Here is a 22565-nt window from a genome sequence, read left to right as displayed (position 1 = left end):
TACCAAGCTTTAAAATAACAAGCATATTATTGATTGCCCAAATCCGGTAAAATTTTCATAGACCTAAATTATAATATAAATAATGCCATCGAAGTAGTATTATCATCGAATCGAATCGAATTTGATTCAAAGGCAATTTGTACTTTAATAATTATCTATATCAATAAGACCAGTAATATTATACCGGTTAATATATTAGCTATGTTCGCACGAACACTGCTAGTGCGGGGCGCTATTCCCCGTTATAAATGTACTTTATATTGGTCCCTAGTTTCAATATTATTCTTTTGATTGCGCATTACGTAGCACGTTAGCGCAGTACGTTTCCATTAATGCGCATTTACATACATAAAATTCACAATTGTTACTTTATATAAACTTAATTTGTATATTCAACAAATATATTAAACTTCAGTAATGTAACAATTTAAATAACAGTGTAACAAACTATAAATTAAAACTGTACGTGTGTACCGGGCTTTACAGCAATTATTTACTCAGTTGTCAGTACACTGACAGTGACATTCATTTGATGTCAGTAATTTGATGGCTACATCAAATTACTGACTGACAGTGACAGTAACACATTGTGACAGTTTGTCACCATGACAGTTAAACACTTGTACTTTGTTTAAATTATGTAAATTGAATTTATTATTACATATGTAAAATAAATTATTAATAAAAAAGAATGTTAATTAAAAACAGAACTTTTATAATACTAAACTTTTATTCCGATAAATATATTTCATTCTCAGTTTCGGAAACATTTTTTAACGTTCATTAATACAATTCATTTTTTTGTTGGAATTTCTGATATGTTTCACAGAACACAATATGTAAACATTATTCAACCAACTAACCAGTCTAACCATAGTAGGAAACTAGAAAACCAATTTATATAGGTGTCATCCGACTGTAGTGTTTGTTGTGGCAGGTTGCGGGACTTGCGGCCTGGCAAATAGCCAGCCAAACGAAGTCCATCCAACCGGTTCCGAAAACTATGTTTCTTTTACAACTCATTCGGTTTTCTATACTTGTTTATGTATGACGTGTGCCCGCTACGCGGCGCGAACGGTAATACATCAGTTCCGAACGCCCGGTGAAAGTTTTGAGTTGTGAATTCGAGTGTGTATCTGTAAATCGTATTAAAAATATGTGATTCTGTGTGCAGTAATTAATATTATATTGTAGTGATAATATCTTGTATTATTACATTTAATACCTGGTTATTGTGAAGACACGTTGATGTTGTTAACTACTGTTTGTAGTACTTATATTTTTATGTTAATGTTCTGAAAGAAGATGGCATTGAAAATGGAACAAAAAAATGATCTTGATTTTATACTGAAGAGTTTATTGGCTGGTGGTAAGTAAACAATATACATAATAATATAATACCTGTATAACTTTGTAAACTTATTAGAATTATAACTGTCTATTAGATTTATCTGTTAACAATTTTATACAATTATCCTTAAGCAAATAGAGCAAAAATTACTTGTGTAAATTTCAAATATATACTTATAATAATAGTTTAAATAATAAATTAATTATTCAATGAAGAGATAATGTCAATCAAAACTTTAAGTACATGATATAAAATCAGTTTTGAGATCATTCTTTAAAAAAAAAAAATCCTTTTTTAAATTCAATAAATAACTAACCATACTAACAAACTGACATAGACAATATCATCTCTGTAAATTCAGACATACTCATGTCTATCACAATATATTCCAGCAAATTGTGACCGGTATACAATGTAGAGAACATTTTTCATATAGCACAGTTACTTTATTACCCAATGAAAAAACTGTGTTACTTATTCTTATACTTTATAATAATTTATTATTAAGTACTAAATAAGTAAAGCAGTTTTTTAGTAAATATAAGTAGTAAGAATGTATACAAAATATCAGATCAGGCCACCTTATGAGTACAACAAAATATTCTTTGTCATAACTGATGACTGTAGTAAGTAGTGTGTCATAAGGAAATGTTTGTTTTTAAAATAGATATAATTATTACAATAATTTTTCATCCCAGGTGTTGCCGGCATGTGTGCTAAAACAACTGTAGCACCTCTCGACCGGATTAAGATCCTTCTGCAGGCACAATCAGTTCACTACAAACATCACGGGGTTGTTGGTGGTCTGACAGCAATAGTTCGGAATGAGTCCCTCCTCGCTTTGTATAAAGGAAATGGTGCTCAAATGGTTCGGATATTTCCTTATGCAGCTACACAATTCACCAGCTTTGAAATTTATAAAAAGGTTAGTAAAAACTCAAATTTCTCCATAATACACTACTAAAAATCAAATACAGTATTAAAGAAAGTTCTTATTGCTAAAAAGGAACAACTAAATAACTGCTCTAAATGATCTAAATGTATGGATTTACACAATTTTGCAAATGTAATAAAAATGTCTGTGTTACTAATGATTGAACCAAAGTTAAAATCTATAAAGAAACAATTTATATCATAATTTAAGTGATACCTTGTATTACATCTCAAATGTTTGTCATATGTTTTCGAACATTGTTAATTTCGTCTCCCATTTTTTGGTCTTACGTGCCATCGTCGGTTATTTGTCCTTTTCATTTTAAACTAATTAGTAAATCTAAAATTTTAAGAATTATCTAATAACCTAATTAAAAATTCGTTACATTACATATACAAAAGTATTTTTTAAGTATTCAAATAAGACATTTTAGACACGCGTGTCGTTTTTTATTATTAACATCTAGGTAGGTCCTAGTTAAGATTAACTAGAAAATCATATTACCTCTCTGTATATGTCTAGTAATTAATAAAATATTTGAATAACGTCCAGATAATACTCACAGCCAATTCCACTTTCATAAGATAGAAACTTCGTTAGCAACCTTCGCAATGGTCACGTAGACGAAGTCGTGAATGAAGTCAAAAGTTAATACAGGTATAGATAAATACACCTACGTATATTTTATGTTGTTTTTTTTTATAATATTATCATCATAACAACAATGATAATCACGTAATTAGCGCGTCAGACACGAGCCGACTGTTTGCGATCTTTTATTACCACACCATTAGATGTCATCCGCGACTTCGTGTGATTTTTATTATATAAAAGTCATGAGTGAGATAATAAACAAACAAAGACACTGCCGACCGATTACGGATTTCTTCTGTTTTTCTGATAGCCCAGGTCCATCCTCGTAATACAATCTATCTACATGTCTAATTTCAACGAAATCCCTTCAGCCGTTTGATCATGCAAAGGTAACAAATATACAGACAATTGCACATTTATAATGTTATATATCATCTTTGGTATTACCTACTTCTTCTGCTTTTTTTTGATATATAATAGTTTACAATCCATAATCATGTCGAATTTCATCAAAATCCCTTCAGCCGGTCATGAAAAGGTACCGTAGCCGGTAAGGAACAGACAGATACCTACACATTCGCAATTATAATTTTACTATTGCTACTCGTTTGGTACGCATGAATACTAGTCTATTACCTATTTGGTATGCAAATATCCTGTACAGATAAACTATGTAATTCTAATTTAAATCTAATTTACAAGTATACTATGATAACTGAAAATACATTTGGTTTCAAAGACACGTCAGTGTAAAATGACAATTGGAAGTTAGTATTTGTATATATATTTTGCATATATATCGAATTTGCATACATATATTGAAGGCGAGGCAATTCAGTTTTCAATGGCAAAAGGTCATACGGATTAACAATTTACAAAAAAATACCGTTCTTTATTTAAAATTATTAATCGTATTCACAATTTCTTTTTAAATCCAGGCAAAGGTAAAGTGACGTTGCGCCGTGTTGATACAAAACTATAAATACCTACATGATTGAATGCTAAACTATATATCAGGGATGTTACAGTATACTCCGTAACCGTAACCGAATCCTAAATAGAAGTTTCGGATAGTACCGGATAGGGGCGGAGCCTAATTTAGACACGATATGTAAACATTTTATTAGCTATTTGTATTTTACTTTTAAAATTCCTTAAAAAAATTATTATCCCTAACCGAAATTATCCGAAACTAATGGATAATCCGAAATAATTCCATATCCGCATCCGTAACCGTATCCGGTATAATAATCATTCCTTTATCCGAAACCTATCCGTATCTGAAATTTCATATCCATAACATCCCTGCTATATATACATCATTTAGGTGCTACATAGGGTTATTTATAAATTAAAATTCTTGATATAAGAAACCATCTTCGTTTTTATTGGTCTGTAGACGGTGGTACCTGTATGTAATTTAACCACAATTTACTTATACCGTGCGGGTTCAATTTACCATTTGCGAAATCTATTGACTTATTATTTTAATGAAATATAATCTGTGATATGTATCCTTCACATTTATTATGAATAATAAAGGAATGGTGCGTCCGCCTGCGTTGACGGTAGGTATACGCCAGCTCACTCAACATCCTCCAACGGTGGGGCACCGTCAGGTCAGGTCAGGTAGCCCATTGTGATGAAATCACCTAGAATTAACCACGATGATTTCCAGGGGGACGTGGAGGTCAACCTGACATGGTACATTGCTGGCAATATGTGTTATTAATCCACAGTACCAACAATTATCGAAGTATGCGGTGTACTAAAACGCTACACCACCGATGCACTCAGTATTGGGTGCAGTTAATTTAATTACAGTTTTTCTCGTACGTCCTTCAGGTACAGACAGCTATTAGTTACATTTTTATTATATACTAGCTGTTCCCGCGACTTCGTCCGCGTGGAATTTAACTTTATTTTTCTAAAATAAAAGTAGCCAAAGTTACTCCTTATTACATCAACTATCCCGTTAAAATCGGTCCAGCCATTTCAGAGATTAGACGGAACGAACAGACAGACAGACAAAAATTTTAAAAATGTAATTTTTTGTATGTATTTATATTCATATACATGTAATAAAAAAATATTATTTCAATATTACAAAGAGACATTCCAATTTTATTTATATGTATAGATATATATGTATATGAAACTTACATATATATGTATATGATTACAACTTGGATATTTACCTTCAACAATGTTATCTGTAACCTACAACAATTCCGCTTAAATTGAGATAAAAACTAACATTTGTTAATCTAGCTAGATTATAGTCTATTTGTCTACCTTTTATTATAATCCTTTTAGATGAGGGAGACGATGACATTATTAGGCACTTGTTGGGATCTAAATTTACATTTAATTCTTTATAGTATCGTTTCATTGTTATAAATGTAAAATTGTAAAAAAATAAAACAATATGAATTTAAAAGAGCAACACGCAAGTTTCCCTTTTGTTCTTCATGTGATGAGCCCGCATTTCGAATGAGTTGTAGATTTAAAAAATATGACTATTCAAAAGTGCTTATATTAAGTTTATTTGAATAAAGATTATTTCTATTTCTAGTAATAATTTATATATAGAAAATATAGTATCGGTAACAGCATTGATGAACTTAAGTCCATGGTCAGTTTTTTTTCATGTATACAGAGGTAATTATGTACCCGCCTGCCCTAACGGTAGACGTTGGCAGACCACTAGTAAAGGATGATAGTATGAACATGCAGAGTCAGGTCTAGCCTAACGAGGTGCATTCACCAGGAATCAGTCCTGAGGATTTTCAATGGAAACGCGTAGAGGTCGACCTGACATACTATGTTGCTAGCAATGAGGTCATTAGTCCCCATTACTAATAATCCACTCCCTGGCGAAAACCGATGAGAATATACTAAAGAGACTGAATCACATTTAATTTTTGAGTAATAATAGAATTGAATTTACTTTATTTTAACTAGCGAACCTGAAAGACGACGTACTCCCCTGAAAAGTGGCTCTAAAATTGTTTCCAATTATTTTCAAATTATTCAGCAACCGATTAAAATATACACGAAATGTTATGGCAATCGGTCCAATCATTTAAAAAGAATTAGGTAACAAACATACGTATAGTAGGATAATTTGGTAAAGTCATTTTCTATATTAAAAATTAAAAAACCATTTATTGTCACCAGTTTAGTCGTAAAAGGTAACAAATAAACAGACACGCTTTCACATTTATAATACTAAAATAATCCTATGTACAATAAAAAGTTTTTTTTTTATTATTACTGTCAATGATGATGAGTAGTGATGACACAGTCGTGTCCAAGAAAGTGAACGTGCCACTCTGTAAAAAATCTGGGACGCGTACCGGAATTAATGGTGACGAACACCATTATCGTATGCTATACAATTATAACTCTTGTAACCTTGTCTATAAGAATCATATTGACAACAAAGCGGTGCGATTATGTATGCATATCTAATGACCATTACGGTAGCTGTTAGTTTCGTGATCTACGTGTATTTGTATGTTTCTGGGTGTTTAACAAAACTATTTGCAATATTGTACATACCCCGAAGATATCGAACATACCTACTCATATTTTGTGTTTTTATTATTATAACTAGAGTTCACCGAATGGTCGAAAATAGAACATAATTAATTTAAATTAAAAGTTTGAACATTAAAGTTATATTGTCAAAGACTATAGGTGTTTCTATGCATGTGTGTGTCAAATACTTAGTAATTTGTGTAATGTTTCTTTTATTATAATGTACATAATTAAAAAAAAATATATTAGCATTCTGCAATCCTTCTCTATATAAACTAGAAGTGTGCGAAATTTCATATTCCGTCCGCGCAAAATACATAAAAAGAGGTACAAAGTTTTTGCTTCAGATATTATAATATTCTACACGCGACATTAAGGATCACGTGATCTTTAACCAGGTTAAATAATAGCCTTATATATTAATATTATTTTAAAAAAAGCCCTCCGATCGATCTGTTGTCGCATTTTAACCGGAATCGAAATTACGAAAAGAGATTCAAACGTAAAAAGACTATTCTATGTCAGGCAGGAGATGACCTTCAGCGATAAGTTCTTCCGCGGGTTTGGATAAAGATCAACTGCGGCCAACAGCTTTAGAATCGTTTGAAATAAACCACTTGTAGCTTAATTATGTAATTCACCGTCAATTATAAATACGAATACATACGAGTGCCTATATTGAGGTTTGTAAATTGACATAAAAAAAACGAGTTCTTACTATATAATGGTTATTTACAAGACAAAAAAAATAGCATTTTACACCAATCAGCTTGTTTCTCTATGTCTCTATATGGTAGCAGAGTGGTAAAAATATTACAATTGTATATCTCATTGCAAATTGATATCATTAGAAGTACTGTTTTTTATTAGCTTTACTATGTTTTTGTAAGTAAGAATTATAAGCGAAAGTATTATTATAGCGTTCTATACATCCATCACTGGACATACATATTATTTTTTAAGGAAATCGTGCAAATATTTAGCGTGTCGACAACTCAATTCTGCATAATATAATTATGCTGTAAATGTTCAGACCATTATTGGCGTACAAAAAAGTTAATGTTTGTATGTTATCTGGAGGTTTATAAAATATACGAATTATCATGCGATCTACACTTTAGGGGCCATTCATAAATTACGTCACAACTTGAGGGAAGGGAGGGAATTTGTAACCCTTCCCAGGTTCTAGATATCTTGACTTTTCAAAATCTTATATAAAATTCTCGTGTCACAATGTTAATTACTATAATTATATATATTAGTATATATTAGTTAATTATATAATATTCCTCTGAAACCGATTTTTATGAAATTTTATATGCATATTCAGTAAGTCTGAGAATCAGCTACTATATAATTTTCACACTCGAAAGTGATAAGGGTTAACACTTAGTAGTATGACATTTTTTTATTTTTTTATAATGTGGCATTAAAAATACATGCAACCCTAAATTTTCATCCTTCTACCACCAACCCCTATTTCTTAATAGCGATTTTAATTTATATGGCAAAACAACGTTTGCGGGCCAGCTAGTTGTATATAAAATTAACATGAAATTTAAACTATGTGACAACGAAAAACTTAAAAATACATCATATTCATCTGGTGAACTGCAATGTGACGTCACATTAGAGAGGGGGAGCCACAAATGTAACCAGCTGTGACAAGGACGATGAGAAGAGTGATACGGCATGGAATTTTTATGAAGTAATTTATGAATGGTCCCTTATAGCCTTATCGAATGTTTTCTTTTAGAAACACTTTGGACCTGATATCAATGTTTGATAATGCTCTTTGGTCCTACCAATCATATTTGGATTAATGACCTTACACAGATTATGTGATAGCAAATTGTTTAAATATAGTGTAAGTTTTGGTTTGGTGTTTAGAAAACTGAGAAATTCGAAAGAGAAATTTATCCGAAAGATATTGACGTCTCATATATAAGGGTGGATCGCAACATTCAACCTGTAACGCAATAATCGGACTAGATCTCATTGCACCTGTCACAACTCTTAAAGCCTTGGACTGAATAGTGTCCTAAGTTTACTATAATGCAAGTTGAGGTACACTATGTAAAATATCGTCCGCGTGTGTCTCGCCAAACACCTTCCGATCGATCCTTCCTCCTATATCAAAATTATGACGGCCTAGGCCGGGGTTACCGCTAGCGGTGCCCTCCGGTAAAGTTAGGCAGGTTGGCTTTCAGCGACTCCATAAGTTCTTCCGTAGGTTTGGAGTACCATCTGCCCTATAGTTCGGTGAAGCTGTAAAGGCCAGCTGCTTTAGAATAGTTCGAGAAAAAAAATGTGTTTCGATTAAAGGATAACAGGCATGACATTGTAGTCGTCTGGAATGGCAAGACCTGACCGTATGACTTGATGTAGTGCTGTTTATTGGGCTGCCACTTACCATCAGGTGGGCCGTCAGTTGGGTTGCTATTCTAATTTCATAAAAAATACATATTTACTATTGCGGCTAATATACATAACTCGTAAAGTCAGTTAGGCAGAATTTGTCATCAATCCTCTTCCCCTCGATTCTGTGTGTATTGTCCCCTCAATTATTATTATTATTATTTACAGTATTTAAATGGAGTGCACATACCAGTAGTGCAGCACGGGGATAAATTCGTGGCGGGTGCTGCGGCGGGTCTCACCGCAGTCACGCTGACGTACCCCCTGGATACCATCCGAGCTCGGCTGGCCTTCCAGATCACCGGCGAGCACAGGTACACGGGGATAGTGCACGCCGCCTCTACAATGTTTCGGACGGTAAGCGACAAGAATGTTTCGATTTTTTTTTATCTATATATAAATAAAATTTGACTGTCTGTTTCTAATATTGAAATAACAGTTTTTTACTACATACGTATGAATATAAATGCGGTACATACACCACAAAATAACATTATGTATTTTTATATTATTATTATTATGTAATTTTTGTGTGTCTGTCTGTTTGTTCCGGCTAATCTCTGAAATGGCTGGACCGATTTTGACGGGACTTTTTTTGACAGGTAGCTGATGTAATAAGGAGTAACTTGAGCTACTTTTATTTTTAAATTCCACGCAGACGAAGTCGCGAGTACAGTTAGTTAATAATAATATCTCAAGTCCGTTCACACGGTAGCTCTATCTAGTCCCAAAGTAAATAGAGTTTGTGTTATGGGTAAGTACTGGACAAATGACCTAAGTGGTCTTGGATAGTGCGGTTTCAAATTTTTTAGATTGTGGAAATAATTACCTGTCGACGTTTTCTCTAAATGTTTTTCTGGAAGGGTATATTAAGGTTTCTTAAAGGTCGGTGACGCGCACGTGACACCCCTGGTGTTTTATGTACGCTTTCAATCAATCATCATATTTGAAAAAAAAATCCTTGAAGTATGGTATAAATATTAAAAGTATATATTATATTTGTATCAGTTGTTTAATACCTATAATACAAGCTCTGTCTAGCTTGGCACTAGATAGCGCTGTGTGAATTGTCCTGGGGTATTAATATTATCATTATTCTTCAGGAAGGCGGCATTCGCGCTCTTTACCGTGGTTTCGTGCCGACCATGGTGGGAATGGTTCCGTACGCTGGCTTCAGTTTCTACTGCTTCGAGTCGCTCAAGTTCCTCTGCATGAAGTACATGCCGAACACGCTGTGTCGCAAGTGTGAGAGGAATACCGGTGAGTTCAAATTGTATTCGTCAAATTTGAAAGAAGAAAGAAAAATATATTTGCTCTCTATGTTTCTTTTTCAGTTAATTTATTTCACTCACCGAAAATTTTTTGTTTAATCTATACCAATATCATAAAGAATCATGAAGAGTTTGGTTGGTTGAACGTGCTGCTATCAGTAAATGTGGGGAAGGAGATTATTAGTAACCCCCTGGAGTGTACTATTAGATGTTATGAGGAAATGGACTGTTAACCCCATTTCAGATTGACCTCCACATAGTTCCGCTTCATCCGATAGATTTCTGGTAAATTTGTCATCATGAACTACCTGACCTGACCTCATGTTCGGGGGGGAAATGAGATTGTTAGGAATGTGGACTAATGAACCCATTACTAGCAATGTACCATGTCAGGTTGAGCTCGACGCGGTTCCCCCTGGAAACCATCGGAATAAATTCTTCGTGAATTTGTCACGATGGGCTAACTGACCTAACCTCATGCTCATTTTATCATCCTCCACTGGTGCCCCGCCAGCGTAAACCGTTAGCGTAGGCGGGTGCACCATTCCATTATCATTCACAAAAAAAAACCTCATATTCGTTTTAACATCCTCCACTTTTCACGTTCGTCTTGACATGGCCCACCAGCGTATACCGTTAGCGCAAGCGGGTGCACCATTCCAATATCATCCATAAAAAACTATTTATATCGTGGTGAAATCAACAAATAACATCCGCAAATTTAGCATTGTAGTGAAAACCTGTAAAATAAATTGTGAAGATAAATAATCAAAACCAGAACAAAATCATAATAAACAATGTTCGTTTAATAATATCAGATGAGTTGTCAAGGTCCACACTCGTGCTTGACCTTACATCTTATCTTGTGACTATTTTACATTCCTAATACTATATTGTACCTAATTATCGAATTCTGTGTATAAGTATCATTTGTAACACTGTATACATAGTGTCTGTCTGTCTGTTTAGTATCTGACTACCCAATCTGGAATAAAAGCCGTGAAGGTATATTTTAAAATTAGGTACATCTTCAAATTATTTTATTGTCTAGTTTATAATTTATTTTCATATTTATTTTGTTTTATTTTATTTATCATTACGATAAAACAATATTTTCATATAAATTATTGTTTTTTCTCGTTCTAAACTTAAAAATATACGATCGTTTGACATAATCTTATCTTCACGATAAAGTCGTCAAGATCATCTTAAGTGGCTCAGCTAAACCGGAAATTATGAACGGACCCACCTGAGCTATGTATAACATAACAAACGCGTATATACATACATATAACTAACATACTAGTTAGTTACGTAAGATGAACGGTACAAAGAATTATTATAATTTTTATTAAATATTTTCAATTTATTATAAACCAACTGTTATCCGACGACTTCGCCAACGTGGGTATCAACTTTTTTCTTTAATTAAAGTAAATAATTTTCTAAAATTAAAGTACCTTAAGTCAATCCTTATAACATTAGCTATCTGCGAGTGAAATAGGCCTTGCCGTTTAGAGATTAGACAGATAAAAATAAAACTTTGATGGAGCTGTTTAAATATAAAAAATATATAACGTACCAATTGACTTACTTACCAGTTCTTCTCAACTGAAGCAGGTATCCGAACTGGACGGTAGGGATAGTGATAAAAAATAAATAATAAACTAGCTGTGCCCGCGACTTCGTCCGCGTGGAATAGTGACCTTGGATAGCATTCTTTATTATTTAGAATAATTGTTTTACAAATAAGACACATACGTATAAATACTTTAATAAGCTACAATAATTAATTTCCATACAAACGTTCATCCACCATTTTTTTTTAATATAAACCGTCTATGTGTATGTCATACTTATTTATGTTATAATCTACAGCCTAAAAATTAAGTTTTAATCTTCTTGCGTTTAAAATGACGGTACTTGCATACAACATTCATATCTCCTTTCAACGCATTACAACAGTTTCTTTTGCATTAAAATGTAGCCTATGTCCTTTCTCAGTGTCTAGACTATCTGTGTATGAAATCAGTTCAGTAGTTTTGACGTGAAAGCGCGACAGACAGACAGAATTACTTTCGCATTTATATTAGTACGGATGATTTATAACTTTAAATTTAAATTTGATGATAATGAATATATACAAGAATGATTTTGTATGATAACTCAGATGATTGTATTGTGAATAAAATTAAAATAAACGGACGCACATCGCCGGGATATTATTAAGATTTCTAATTATCGACCATTCAAATATAATTATCATCGTTTTATGGTCTTTTTATTCAGAGGAAGGTACACTATAGCGTTGTAATTGTAAATATATTATAGCCATTGACTATGGTCAATGGCTATAATATATGCCATTCTATTATGATAGAAACGGTAACTTGAATAGATGATAAAAAAATTAATTAATGATATACACATTTGTTACTTTACCTACTGTAATACCTATACCACAAGCTCTGTTAGCTTGGGACTAGATGTCGCTGTGTGAAATGTCTAAAGTTATCATTATTATTGCATACTGTACTATTTATAAATTTATACTCAATCTAAGGCTTGTTATTTCAAACTGTATCTATCTTAGATTGCAAACAACAAACCCGTAAAGCAAGAAACCTTTGGACTCAGGAAATGCTATAAATGTAAGAGAGACGTGCTGTCTGGCTCGCCTCTTGTTTTCCTGCATCCAACAGCGGATTATTTCAGTAGTATATACAGACACACCCGCGGTGACGTACTACACATATACATACACCTATAAGTTGTATTGATGGCGTTCCAACGTTTATAAATACCAACGGAGACTTTTGCGGTTCAAAGAAAATTAAGACATAGATAGGCTGTTTAAAGTAGAAATTCAAATGTAACCAAACTACAATTATATTACCCTAAAACAAGGATATCAAAATGTATACAAGGAAAGGTGGACAAGCTGCCAGCAACATTCTACTAAATACCTTCCTTCTAATATACCGACGGCCTACCGGTATAGCACACAGCTTTTCTTTAGATGGTTGCAAGTTCGATTTCTCGCATAGTACAAACATTTGTATACATGAGTATGATTGTTTGTATCAGTTGTCCAGAACCCATAACACAAGTTTTGCTTACCGTGGTACTAGATGGCGCTGTGTAATAAAATAAATAATCCAGGGTTATTTATTTTATTTATTTAATAGTATGTTTTGGTGTTATATGGATATGGATATGGTACTGTTTAAAATGCTTGCGTCTGTACGGTGAACGCCCATGTAATCTCAATAAATGTTGCCCACGCTTATACTACGGTTACCACATTCCATCAAGTGGGCAATTAACTTGTTGACAATTCAATATAACAAATGCAATATCCTATATTTCAGGTGGGCTTGTGTTGACGGTGCCCGCTAAGCTTCTATGTGGCGGGCTGGCTGGCGCAGTGGCGCAGTCCGTATCATATCCATTGGATGTGACACGCCGACGAATGCAGCTCGCATGCATGACTCCTCAGACAGAGAAGTTTGGGTAAGCCATGACAGCGACATCTGTAATTCAGTACTGTATATATACATATAATAATATTTTATTTTTAACAGAAGTAAAGAGTAAGTATGCTGATGTATCAGTGTATATAATATTATCAATTTAGGAGCCATAAACTATGTCACACGAATTTAAAGATTTTTAAACCCTTACCCATCCCGTCACACCTGGCCACATTTGCGAGACTTCACCTAGTAGATAAGGCGGCAATTTTTATTGAGGCACTTCACTATACGAATAGATGAAGTTGTAAATTTTATTAAGGTTTTCCTTATTAGTTCAAATATTATTTAGTTGAAAATGTGACGACCCCTCTACAACGTGTGACTAAATTTCTGGAAAGATAATCTACTGTACATTATGATTGAATGTAATAAACTAGATATGTATAACAATTTAATGCACTATTACTACTATTTATAATACTAACTAATATTACTATATCCACAATATGCTTTAAATGCACTGTGCTATGCATATACGCGGATAAATGTTTCCCTATCCCTCATGCATTGTCTTGGCTGAGGACTTGACGTGCCTTTGTACCCTGTAATTTCAGTGCCATATCCAACTCTTTATTCAACATGTTACAATGCAAGCTGTTTGGCAACAGAAATAGGTTATAGATAGAGAAACCAATGCAGATAACTTTAAATATAGTATACTCTATGAGCATTTCTCTAATATTATTTTTTAGGGCTAATGTGAAACTTGCATAATTGTAGCATAATATAACTTTAATAATACCAATATTTGTATATTGTATCTTTACACATTCCGATAGAAATTAATATAATATTATAATCAGATTGTCAGACTCTAGACTAGAGGCTCGAGCTCCTTGATAAGTGTACTGATAACATATCTATAGACTATTAACCGATACTATGTATTATTTCAGAATTCCGCAAAAAAAATACAGTTATTATTAAATTTATATAATCTTAATATGTTTTGCAAACGTTTTTAAATTAACATAAACACTAATGGACAATACCATATTTAAAAATATTAGAGAATTCAAAGATGACCATTCTAAAAAAATGGTCCAGTCTTAGAATAATAATGACTTAAAAATAAGCATATACTTAATAGTACGTAGACCATGATACTGTCACTGTTTGGTGACAATGTCTAATCGACCTGAAGGGTATGAAAAACCGATGTCTAAGTTTCGGTAATAAATAGCAACCAATATTCAGATATTAAATGTATTCTATGTAAATTATGTATGTATCTTGAATAAAAATGTATTTCAGTATTAGTTGTAGTATCCATAACACAAGCTCTGCTGTCCTTAGGACTAGACGGCGCTGTGTAGTGTCTGGACACTACACAACCCCGGAGTTATTATTATCATAATTATTCGATTTCAAAAATGTTCTACTATTATTTTTAAAACGCGCAGCATATCAAAAATCTTCGTTTTTCAATATTTAGTAATGCACTCAACTTATGTAGTATAAACTTAAGGGATCTAATCCTGTAGCAAAAATATAAAGTAATTTAATATGAGTAACTCTTACCAGTCTATTCCTATGAATGATTTCCGACAATAATATAATTAATTATATTATTCAAATACAAATAGAAATAATTATATTACCGTCATTCTAGTTCTATAATTAGATACCGCGTATTGTAACATGGTGTTGACTTACATTTTGGCAGTGTAAAAAAGTGCATAGAAAGAATTTATTGGAACCAAAGTTAAACCAATATTAACTAGTAATGTAATATAATCATTAATATTTGTAATATTAAGTTTATTTCAATTATTATTATTTATGGCCTGCTTGTCTCTTACACCATGTTGTAACACGGAAAATATAATGCAATCTATTCTAATAAAATATGTTTCTTCTTGCATGGATCTTGCACTTGGTGATGGCAACACTTACAGGAGGTTGGTTATTAAATAATAAAAGTATATTATAGGTATATATCCGTGAGTATAGTATACAGGATGACTTTTTTATCATATCGGAAAAAGTAGCATAGTTACACTACCAGTTAGCATACATACACTAACAGTTCACATTAAATATTACTTGCCAAGTACCGAAAAAGATGTAAAACTTAACCGTATGCCTTTAAATTATAATTGTAGAGCAATGGTAGCTTAAAGACATGCGCTCCCAAAAATAAAAACACTTTCTAGGTGTATTGTTCAGCCTGAACTACGCGACGTTATACGCAACATGAAGGCTGGAATATTGTATTTACAAAGAAAATTTAAATTGTATTGATTGTAATCTGGTTACACATAGTACTTCTCTATTATAAGAAGTGGCGAGAGCTCCACCGACAAGAGTGTGGCTTTTAAATTATGAACGAATTATAGTACTTTTATTTTAAGTAACATATTTATGCTAACTTTCTATGAACAAAAAGTCATCCAGTATACACCTTTTTATTTAATTTTATACAAAATGATCACATTTGCACCTCTATCTGATTCTACAATTGTAATACTAATAACTTTCTTAATTGTTGAATTGTCTTATAATTTTTAATATTAATATCGTAAAGCACTACTATATTATGATTGAGCAGTATTATTTTCATTTTAATTGTCTTATATATTTGTGAAGTGCTAACAAATGCATATATCCAACAGCTTTTTGTTCTCAAAATTTTTGACAGTTCTCATCTCAAGTAGCTTGCTGACTTGGACCATAAGTGGTCTGTACGAATAAATTTATTGTAACTTTATCTCTCGTAATTTTATATGCATGATTATCGAACCCATAAGCATAGCCATTGAATTGAGCCATACCCATAGCATTTGAAAAGAAACAAACAGTAAATTTCACGGAAAGCTCTCTACAATTCAACACTGAAAACCGTATTCGTAATAATTGACCACATCCCGAGATTTGTGTATAAATAGAACAACATATAAATATAATAAATGGAAAAACTATATACACCATTTTTGAACTGTTTTTCTCGGTTTACATTTAAACACATTGTTAAAAAAAACTCAACAAAATTAACGAGAGCTCTTTAACAATATTATCGTGGTAAATATCTCTTTCTTTCTTTATGTAATGAATCCAAAAACTTATTTTTTTGTACTTAATTTAAAAACACGGTCTTTTCTATAATAAGTATAGATATTTACTAATATTATCTTTAATATCCACAGCACGGGCATGATTCAAACTTTATCCCTCATATATCAAGAGAACGGTATAGTGAGAGGGTTATACCGTGGGATGAGTATAAACTACATCAGGGCGATACCGATGGTAGCCACCTCGTTCTCCACCTACGAGCTGATGAAGCAACTCCTCAAGCTGGACACTGGCATGAAAGTCTCGTAAGAATAACGAACATTGTTTGTTTTCTTGTCTTACTAAACAATCTTGATATGCCAACAAAATAAATTTCAAGATATGATAACAAAAATAAAAATATACAATAAATAATCGCTGATATGTAACAGACCCGTTTATTCAATCTTTTAATCAATTTATAGGTAATTTATTATTACTAGAAGTAGACGGGTTTTAATACAAATAATTTTATGGTAAACAAAGTATTTATCTCTCTCGACTTTGTTGCACTAGCCGTGGTCTCAAGTCGACTTGAATACAGCGATGTTAATGTTAGTGCTTGTATCTAGTTCGTTCAATTACCGTCACAAGATAGTCTATAATATCTCCTCTGATAAATTGGCAATGATACATTTCAATGGAGATCCAAATTGTGGCCTAAGTCGTTGTTCGAAACCTTTAGACGAAAGACGTATGCGTCAGGTGCAGTTAGTCTTCAGCCGCCAACCGCTGCATTGCGCGTTTAGGATGCCTCCTGCACTCGTTCCCATATTCATCCGGTAAAGCTATATCGACCAATAGCAGTAGAATAGTTTAAAAAATTGGCTAACGAAATTTTGTGGCGATGGTAAAATGAGCGGTTCATAAGTGTAACATATTCGTAACGTCGCATCGAGTAAGGTAACTTTATTTACCTTAAAATTATTCATTATAAGACCTCACTATAATATAAATATAATGTAATAACGTGTACTAAACTAAAGTTCGAAAGTTACTTAACTGGTATTTTCAATTTAAAAGGCATGCCAAGATAGTTAAATAGGACAAGTAAATAAATATGAATCTTAGAATAAAAAAACGCTGCTGCTTATAATGCGGAAGGATTTCAAAACGTTGCATTATATTGCAAAATAGTGAAATTATAATTTGGTAATATTAATACGTAGTAAAATAAATTCCTTAGTGTAATTAATTTTGACGTATTAGTCCTGTCCTTGTCTATACATTGTGTGACACACAAGTGAAAGGGACAAGTTTTACGTCGAATTTAATAATATATAAAGTAGACCAAATTACCAAAGGCAAACATTTCCATAAAGCAACAATGAACATTATAGTAGGTACTATTTATTCTATTTCGATCAAAATATTAATAATATTATCTTAAGTATAATAATCTGTGATGATAATACTCATCAAATAATCATATTAGAATGTGGCAATTTTTTTACAAATAAACAATAGATAAAAAAGATATGTAAAGATAAGTCCATGACGACCGATTCTGATAAAACTATGTAAATAGTCATTCATTGTGGTCTAAAAAAGCGTTAACGATATAGCCTTTATGCTGATTCTTTTTTTTATTAAGTATGCTACATCTTCAAGTTACTTCATCTGTTTAACAATAAAAACTTTTGCAGATGGAGTCCTGTAAGGCCTTTATCTGTATTAGTAGACCATAATAAAATACTATTTAGATTTTGTTAAATTTACAGTTATTTCTCGCTACAAATACACATTAATTAATAGTTTAAGTATCAGGAAATAAACTATTTGAATTTGATAGAACCATACAATATTGAATTGGGTTAAATGGTCACATAAATAGTAGTTTATTTTAGATTGTGGGTAGTTGTATAAATGAACGATATTCGACTGAACATTTGTTCTAATATTTATACTTGATATATCATAGTATGTAAGTACATACTTAAATGGAATGTATAACAATCTGTTTTTAAGTACTATATAAGTAGTATTTCAATACTACAATTATAATAAAATATCGTGATATAAATTATATATTTAATGATATTTTTTATACCATGACTATAAATATTAGATAATATATTTTAAAACTATTGACGGATTATGTATATGACATTCATTTATAAATATATTTTTGATAATTTGCTTAGATCAATATTGATCGAAAATAATTTTCAATAGATATACGATGCAGTATTTTTTATTTACTTAATTACTCAAATAATATATCTATTTATTAAATCACATCATGTAATTGGTATCAATTTCAAGCATGTTGATTTTAACATGACTTCCACATAGTATTAAATAGATTTATGTCACAAAACTGTGCCTTTTATATGTTTTGATTAAGGCACCTCAAGAGCTCGTAACACAATTAGAAATAAGAATTAAGTTTAGACGTTGTTTGTTGTAACCAGAATTATTAAACCATCTAGCTAGCCTGAGACTCGATCTGCACAATTAATTTAGAATATAGCCTATGTCCTTCCTATAGAATATCCAATTATCTTCATATCAAATTTCTATTAAGATTCGTTCAACCGTTTAGTAGTTAAAAGGTGACATACAGACTATCAGACATACTTTCGTAATTATAACATTAGAATTCAATATTGTTCCTTTATAATTTCTGACACCCGCCATTGTGGTGGAACTCTTGACATTTACTATGATGCAGTCTCTTCCGTTCCTTAATATGCTTGATATGCCTAAAACTTCGAATCCTTCCCGTCTTTCCTTTAATGATAACCTTTTCCGCCGTATGTTCTCAATGTTTATGTTATTTTTTTCTCTTTAAACTTTTCAAGTCCTTTACATTATAATTTAAATTTACGTTTTTATTTATTTACAACCTTGGAAGAATGACAGTTTAACGGACTGCTTCAGCTACCTATTGTCGCAGGTTAACTATAATTCAGAACTAATTTAGACATTTCGATAATTAGTTTCATATTGGCGTCAATGGTTTCGTAACTCTGGTTATATTTGTAATTAAATTTATATTAGCGTATCTAATGCGAATGAAATTTATTAATAGTTGTAAGTTGTATTTATACTTATACATCCAATGTCAAATTATATTGTTATTGTATTGAACCGAAATTATTTCACGCTATAGCTTTAACATTGTATCAATTTAGATACTTGCTCTCGAACAAGTGGACTTGTAGGAAAAAAACCTGCTACAGAGTACTCTATTTGCCTATGGTTTGATTACACGTGTATTATATAGGAAACGGCAGCATTTGGTGTCTCATAATTATTTTCTTATATTTTATCTCGCATTAAAGTAGTTAAATTGAATTTGCTCTTAGAAAATTTTGCGAAAGAATATTCGAACATAAACCTATATCGGTTATGATTTTAAATACACAGATATTCAAGATAAAGGCAATCTACTATTTTCATCATATACAATACACAGAATTATTATACTATCATATCTAAATCAATCTAATATACTAGTTATGAATATCTATAAAACAATTTCATAACAAGTTCTCAGACGCAATCGTTTTATAAAATATGGTATGGTAACCCTACCATACCATATTTTATAAAACGGACATACGTAACTTGTTTTTAACAAATTGTCCTCCTAGATATAGGATTTAAAAACAGCCATCTGATTTTCTACTTTACTAATACAAAAGTACCTTTGGTTATATTTTACAACAAAACATCCTCCTATTAAATCAGTAATTAGACTAAACATTTACGACCAACTGAAAAAATGTAAACAAATGTCTGTAAATTGTACTAAAGTTAGTGTTGCAACAGTAGGTAATCACTCATTTAGGGAGCTTACGTAGTTACAATATTATAAATATATTTATTTTGTAATAGATAATTACACCTAAAAGGTTATTCCATATTAAAAAGCAAAAATGACATTATAATTATTAGATGTGTAAATATGGCAAAAATTAAGTAATAGATTATTTATGTCTTAATTTAATTTATAAATCTTTAAGATTTATTTTTTGATGCTTTATAGCAATGTTCAACTTGGTATCTTAATTTAGGCGTAAGTTCTGATTAGCTATATCTAGTACAACTTAGAAAACTGTATTCAATGATCACAAATAAAATACAATTTGTTATTGTCATAACTGAAATATAAATAAGTAGTGAGTTCTCATTGTATCCATTTATATCCATGAATTATTATGAAATATCGTATTTATATTTTAAATTAAAAAATAATTTTTTTATATTCTGTTTTTTTATTTTCACATGTTTGATGATGGCAACAAAAAAGTATAAAATCGATCAAGCCTCTAAATTTAGACTAAGAGCAATTTAGTCTTTGTAGAAATATGTAGTAAAGGGTAAAATAGGTGAGAGGTCTGTTATGTGACGATATTATGGATAGGACTTTACATATCACTAACGTATTTCGGTTTGGCAATTTCTGTAGTGAGGCGATGATTTGATAAGGCTTTTTAAATCAAGCAATTAGAATGCAAATTTTACCAAAAAAGTTTACCGTAATCATAGAACTTTCACAACTGTTTTTAAACTAGCAGTTTCCGCGACTTCGTCCGCGAGGAATTTATCTTTATTAATATAAAATATTTTTTCTAAAATAATAGTAGCATAAGTTACTTCTTATTACATCAACTACCTACCAAAAAAAGTCCCGTCAAAATCGGCCTAGCCATTTCAGAGATTAGCCGTAACAAACAGACAAAAATTAAAAAAATGTTATTTTGGTATATGTACCGTATTTATATTCATATGCGTAAAAAACGGTAATTTCAATGTTAAAGACAGACACTTCAATTTTATTTATATGTATAGATTTACTATACTGCTGGACTCATACAAAGGAATTAAATAAACAGTACGAATTTCACACAGGTAATCGGGAGGGCAGTGGAAAAAAACACTGGCAATTTTAATAATTAATTTTATTTATTATCTAATTCCTATGAAGGGCACAGTACAGTTGCGAGAATAAATTATTTATTGTTTTGTGTTGAACGTTTACATTTTATTGCCATTATGTAGCCAGCCAGTCTGAATCACGGTGTCCGTGAAATTGTTCACCACGCACGAACGCACCGCTCCACACCACGCGACCGTTGCGTTTTGAATTTTATTAAAAAACCAATAACGTCTATGCATATTACCCGGAAAGCCTTAAATTTTACAGGAGCTTCGATCGAGTGAAATAATGATACGAAAGCCAAAGCACAAAATTGTACAAGTTACGTTAAGTTCAACATCACATTTCACACTAACGAAGTTCCGCGTTATACATATTTCATCTTTTTTTTTTGTATTTTGATTATAATTATTCTTTACCTATAACTTACATTAATACTTACATCAACGTAACGTGTGGCTTTTGATGTCATTGGTGGGTATAAAGTCTTTGTATAAATTAGACACACGTCAAATATGGAACAACAATGTAATGCAATCGGGATACATGGAAAAACATAATTAATACAATATTTTCCAGAAAATGGCACTGACAACAGAAACTATTGATTAAACACTTTGTTCGTAAGAGGCTCATTCACTTCTGTCAGTGCATAAATATATTTTTTGCAAGTGAAACTAGGCATTATTATTATTATTATTATTAACATTTACTTTAAAAAATATGTGACAATAAACCGAATCTTGCCCACGCCTATTCGCCTATAACCAAAGCGGTTCATTCCAATCCGTATTGCCCGTGTTGTATTATGCAGTAATGTTTGCTCATATAAAATATTGTCATATTTTCAAAAATTACACTGTATTTTGTATATAATAATAGTCTGACATGAGTACATTTACGGAAACATTCAAAACTTATTATAATTAAACAATAATGCAACACCCCTAACGATTTCACATTTAGGTATTTACAT

The 22565-nt window shown here is 31.7% G+C and overlaps 1 protein-coding gene across 1 annotated transcript; it reads left to right on the top strand.

The window, feature by feature from the left end:
* The first annotated feature begins 703 nt into the window (after positions 1–703).
* LOC131851282 (solute carrier family 25 member 16-like) lies at positions 704–20293 on the top strand. Its single transcript, XM_059201765.1, has 6 exons — positions 704–1369; positions 2050–2276; positions 9009–9197; positions 9944–10100; positions 13483–13624; positions 16794–20293. The coding sequence occupies exons 1-6, from the start codon at positions 1306–1308 to the stop codon at positions 16969–16971; spliced, it is 957 nt and encodes a 318-aa protein (XP_059057748.1). The 5' UTR covers positions 704–1305; the 3' UTR covers positions 16972–20293.
* Positions 20294–22565: the final 2272 nt, after the last annotated feature.

Source organism: Achroia grisella, unplaced genomic scaffold, assembly GCF_030625045.1.
Source record: "Achroia grisella isolate CSIRO2021 unplaced genomic scaffold, CSIRO_AGI_Agris_v1 utg782, whole genome shotgun sequence".
Lineage (NCBI taxonomy): Eukaryota > Metazoa > Arthropoda > Insecta > Lepidoptera > Pyralidae > Achroia > Achroia grisella.
Note: the sequence above shows the minus strand (reverse complement) of the source record. Positions and strands in the feature narration are given on the sequence as shown.

Coding starts and splice junctions, on each gene's coding strand:
- LOC131851282 (XM_059201765.1), top strand. CDS start 1,306: ATGGCATTGAAAATGGAACAAAAAAATGATCTTGATTTTATACTGAAG. Junction 1,370..2,049: donor GAAGAGTTTATTGGCTGGTG/GTAAGTAAACAA, acceptor TTTTCATCCCAG/GTGTTGCCGGCATGTGTGCT. Junction 10,101..13,482: donor CAAGTGTGAGAGGAATACCG/GTGAGTTCAAAT, acceptor CCTATATTTCAG/GTGGGCTTGTGTTGACGGTG.